The following is a 5,769-nucleotide window of genomic DNA, read 5'->3' on the forward strand; positions in this document are numbered from 1 at the left end:
GAAACCAGCAAACTCCAAAATGATTAATATGTAAGTATGAATCTTATCATTATTAAATTTAAAAGTACATGTTAAAATAAATAAATCAAATGAGAATTTTTCCAAATAAAGAGAGTTGTTTCTTCAGTTTCATATGAAATTGGAATAGTTAAATTATGAGATTTTTTTTTTTACCTCATTTTAACTACAAAGTTTTACATGAGATTATGCATTTTTTATATTTAAAATGTAATTTTGGATCCAATATCTTCAAACACTTTTAAAATATTTGAAATATACAAATTACAAAACTCCATTAAATAATCTAATTTATATGGTGTATCCAACCTATTTTATATATAATTAAAAAATATTTATCTTTTAATAATTTAATATATAATAAGTTAACTTATAAAATATTAAAATATTTTAATATTTTTTTTAATATATCAAAATCCATTGCCAATAAATATGAACATTTATTTAAAACATATATTTAAATGATAAAAAATCTAACCTTTTCATTATCAAATCTTAAACAACAAGTTGAAATTGATAAAATAAATAAATGAAGTTAGATATTTTTAGAAAGAGAGAAAAAGGGAGTGTTTCTTAATATGCGGGTCAAATTAATTATTAGATATTTTTTTAACTTAAATTTAATTATAAATATTTGTTTAATTTTCAGGGTTAAAATTACGGCCCAACTCCATTACATAACCTAGCTTAGTGTATGCAATGCAACTTTTTTATATATAATTAGAATTTATGTATATTTTAATCACTTAATATATAATATTTTAATATATTTTAATATTATAAATATATATATATATATATATATATATATATATATATATTACAAATAAATATAAAAATTAATTTAAAACATATATTTAAATTGATAAATAAATAAAAATATAACTTTATCATTTTCAAATCTTATATTACAGGTTGAAATTAATAAAACAAATAAATGAAGTGAGAATTGTTAGAAATGGAGGAAGGTGGATTTTTTAGTTGTATATGAAATTGAAGTAGTTTAATTATTTAATATTAAATTTAAAAATACATATTGAAATAAATAAAAATAAATAAATAAAGTGAGAATTTTTAGAAATAGGAAAAAATTTGTTTTTTTAGTTACATACAAAATTGAACAATCTAATTAGTAGATAATTTCTTTTTAAATTTAAATTAATTATAAAAATTTAAATGAAATTGTATAATTTTTATATTTAAAATATATTTTTAAAATATAATATTTAAAAAAAAAAAAAATATTAAAAATATATAAATTACAAAACCCAAACTCACCGTTACAAAAAAATTACCATTCCCAAAAAATTTATTAAATTTCATATAATAATAATAAAAAACCCAAAAAATATAATATGTAAATAAAAAAATTGAATATGAATCACAATTTAAAATGATAATAGAGACTTTCAAATGCCACGCCATGGAGGACGTGTGACCAAGCCCTTAATGGATGCGTGCCTTCCATTGGAGATCTGGGAGTCCTTAAATTATAAAGGGGCGCGACTTCTGCTTCTGGTTCTGGTTTGGGAATCCAAGCGTTCCTAGGCCATCAAAGCATTCCTAGGTCTATCCAACACCTCCTAGACAATGTATAATTTTTATTTTTATTTTAACATAGAGTTATTTTTATTTTAACCAAATCAAAATATTTAAATGATATAAATAGAACTTTATCATTATTAAATCCTAAATTATATGTGGAAAGAAATGAAATAAATAAATGAAGTGAGAGTTTTTAGAAATGGAGAGAAAGGAGTTGTTTCCAATTTTGAATATGAAATTGGAACAATTTAACTATTAGATAATAAATCTAAAAACATATGTTGAAATAAATAAAATAAAATAAATAAATAATTGAAGTCTCAATTTTTAGAAATAGAGAAAGAGAAATTGTTTTTTAAGTCACATATGAAATTGGAGTAGTTTAACTATTAAATGTTTTTTTTTTGTTAAATTTAAATATTATTTTTTTATGAAATTATATAATTCTTATATTTAAAATGTATTTTCAAATTGGAAAGGTACAAAAACAAATCAGTTTTCCAATGATATGGTGATACAAAGAGAGACACATATCTTAGAGCACTTCACATCTACATAACTAAATAGATTTTGTGCATGATTGCATGTTTGACATGTTTTTAAACATGCAAATCAGTTTTCAAATGATATGATTGTTGGACATGACAAAGAGAGACACATATCTTGGAGTACTTCACATCTACATAATTAAATAGGTCTTGTGCATGATTCTATGTTTGGCATGTGTTTAAACATGCAAATCAGTTTTCCAATGATATGGTGACATGATTGTTTGGCATGCAAATCGATTTTAAATTAAAAATGTACAAAAACAAAGAGAGACACATATCTTAGAGTACTTCACATTTACATAATTAAATAGATTTTGTGCATGATTTTATGTTTGGTGTACTTTTAAACATTTGATGGTGAGTTCAAGTTCATATTGGAGGATGGAATTAACCTTAGTTTAGTTTGGATTGCGACTTTAACTTTATTCTTTGACATTTGTTTGACTTTTATTTAACCTTAGTTTGGAATGTGACTTTAACCTTATTCTTTGACATTTGTTTGACTTTTATTTAGGGGTTTAAGGATGAATGGAGGTTTTGAAAAATCTTAACATTCTTTTCACTGTACTTTTACCATCAGTGTGAATTAGAGACCAACTCCATTAAATAATTTAGTTCATCTATTTTAATTAGAATTTATGTATATTTTAATTTCCTAATATATACTATTTCAACTTACAGAACATTAAAATATTTTAATAATAATTTTTTAATACATCAATATCTATTGCAAATAATTATCAATCTATATATATATTTTAAGATATTTGTATTTCTAAAGATTTGATCCCTCTAGGAGAATGGTAGATCTGGATTTTAATATAAAATTATTATTTTAACATAGGATTATTTTTATTTTTATTCCAAACTTTACACCCAACACAAATTGATATAAAAATACTAATCTAAATTTTTTAATTTAACATAGATTTTTTTTACACAAGTTAAAATGTTTACAGTACAAAGACATTACAACATCTCTTGCATATTAGACTAAAACACTTTTAGTCACAATAAACATTTATCATATATTTAAATAATAAATGAATAAAAATAAAACCTTATCATTATTAAATCCAATCTTAAAATACATGTAGAAATAAATAATAAACCATTTTACCTTGAAATATCATATCTTATATCTTAAAGTACATGTTGAAATAAATAATAAACCTTTTTATCTTGGAATTTCATGGAATTCTGATCCAACACTATTATGGTACACCATAAGGCATATCCATATGGTCTTTTAGATTTGTCCTTATGTTCTTTCAGATTTGTCCTCCCACTATGGTCAAAGAAAACAATAAATATATAGAGGGGTTGTTTCTTTAGTTACATTGGAACAGTTTAACTATTAGATATTAAATTAAAAAGTATATGTTGAAATAAATAATTAAAGTGAGAAATTTAAGAAATGGAGAAAGAGAGATTGTTTTTTTAGTTATATATAGATTTAATTATTAGATATATTTTTTTCTACTGAATCTAATTATAAAAATTTGCATGAGATTGTATAATTTTTATATTTAAAATATATTTTAATGCAATGTATGTAGACTTTTTTGAAATATTCAAAATATATAAATTGCAACATCCAAATATGAAATTTTATCAGATTTGAAAAAAAAATCAAACAAAAAAAATATATTGCATGAAATTAAAAAATGCCTATTCGCCCAACAACAAAAAAAATGCTAAAATCTAATCATTATTTTTTTCAAAAAATCTCACAGTAGCAGTGTTTCAATACTGTTTTTCTATGTTGAAATAAATTAATTAACACCATCAAAAACTACCCAAAATCTTGAAACTGCCTAATTTTATTAAAATCTGGCTAAAAATTATGTAATTTTAATTTTAAAGAAAAATTGGAAACCTTGTAAGGCTTTAAAAAATTGAATATGAACCAAAGGTAACATAGAATTTTTCAGAAATCAAAACGGTTTAAAAGCCATGCCATGGAGGACCCTGAGTGGATGCCTGCCTTCCGTTGGAGATGGGGTAGTCCACCTCCATGAACCTGTCCTTAAATTATAAACAAGCGCTACTTCTGGTTCTAGTTTGCCAATGTAACAGTTCCACCATGGTAAGAGGCAGAGGTGATCCCCTACCCCTATGCAATCAAAGCATTCATCCATGCTGGGCAAAACGTTAATCCTAAAATCCTCCCACGGCGGTCTCCCACTCTCCTCCAACCTTATAGTCTTAAATTCCTCCCATATCGATTCAGGCACCCTTGCAATCTCCTTCCACGTCCAGGGCGATGAACCGATTGGGGCGCGGCGGTGGTCACTCTCAAACTCCCAAATACGAATCCCTTCTCTCATCGCTGCAACGACGAGTAGCCGCGACCCGCATGTGACAAGCCGAGGTGAGGAGAGCCGATCATTAAGCAGCTCTTCAGGGAAGGGCGCAAGGAGTAGGGGCACCGGCGTTTCTGCGTCTCTAGTAACATTTGACGGCATGCTGAAACCCACAATACCCAACGGTTCCTGAGGAAGGTGCCCTAAAATGTAGAACGCACCATCGCAATAAACCATACGGCGTTTGACTGTAAAATTCTGTACCTCGAAGAATCTCAAGTCAGGCGGAAGACGTCCCGCGATATTCCATGTCATTTCACTGGAATCGTAGAGTTCCACTAAACATCCTGCCGCCCTGCCGGCTTGCCCCAACACCACCACTTTAAAAATGTTTTCCGGTTGCCCGTCGCCATCAACCACGATTGACTTATCGATAATGGTCGTTATCAATGACATGGGGGCAAGCTCGATGAAAGTCCCCGTATAAGGATTGCAAACGCGAATATCGGGGTGCACATACGTTCGTAGAAAGATCTTGAAGTTCACCAAGAGTAAGCCTGCCGCTGATGATCTACAGGTGACTTCAACATCGCCGACGCGGGGCCCTAGTTCCTCTGTTAGGAAACCAAGGGAGAAGCAGGGTTTCCATGTCCATTTGTAGAAGTCGAAAGCCAAACAAGGAATTTCCGCACTCGAAGAGCAGAGTAGCAAACATGGCTGCTGGTTTATGGGTGTCTCTGCCCATATACTGGTTAAGAAGTATTTAGATGAAAGGATAGCGTTCCATTTTTGGCACACTCTCCGATACCTGTAGACAAATTCCACGGGGAACCATGCAAATATACTCCTTTCCAAATCTTCAGGAAAATCGTTCCAGTCAAAATCAGCAGCTTCCCTTTCCATTTTTGTTTTGCTGCAACCTTGTGAGAACTGAATTAAATGTAGATAAATGCTTTGGTGGACGTTTGGAACTAGCTAATGTGATTTATCTTGAGGGCAAAGTGAAAAAATCATACAATCTTTAAGAATAAATAGCAGAGATGCATCATAACCCTAGCCGACATCATAGCTCTAGCCGTTGAAAAACTAGCTGTTGAAAACTACAGGTTGGAGATAGTTAAATAGGTAAATAGAAATTTTAAAAAGTTAGAATGGTATTATTTAATATTTTAGTTCTTTTAAATATAGTTATAAATTAGTTGTTATGATAAATAATCTTAATAAGTTGTTAAGAAAGTTAGAATAAATTCTTTAATAAAAAGAGGATGGGAGATTATATAATAATAAAATAAAAATAGTTGTTATATAATTTTAATTAATAATTAGTCTATAAGGTTAAGAGTAGGATT

The 5,769-nt window shown here is 28.0% G+C and overlaps 1 protein-coding gene across 1 annotated transcript; it reads right to left on the reverse strand.

Annotated features, from left to right (window-relative positions):
* Positions 1-4,051: 4,051 nt before the first annotated feature.
* Positions 4,052-5,323, reverse strand: LOC149163584 (F-box only protein 6-like). The gene has a single exon (XM_089429185.1). The coding sequence runs from the start codon at positions 5,321-5,323 to the stop codon at positions 4,052-4,054; it is 1,272 nt and encodes a 423-aa protein (XP_089285311.1).
* Positions 5,324-5,769: the final 446 nt, after the last annotated feature.

Source organism: Pinus tabuliformis, chromosome 5_1 (genome assembly GCF_031772625.1).
Source record: "Pinus tabuliformis cultivar Carrire ecotype Pingquan chromosome 5_1, CPIR1, whole genome shotgun sequence".
NCBI classification, from domain to species: Eukaryota; Viridiplantae; Streptophyta; class Pinopsida; order Pinales; family Pinaceae; genus Pinus; species Pinus tabuliformis.

Coding starts and splice junctions, on each gene's coding strand:
- LOC149163584 (XM_089429185.1), bottom strand. CDS start 5,323: ATGGAAAGGGAAGCTGCTGATTTTGACTGGAACGATTTTCCTGAAGAT.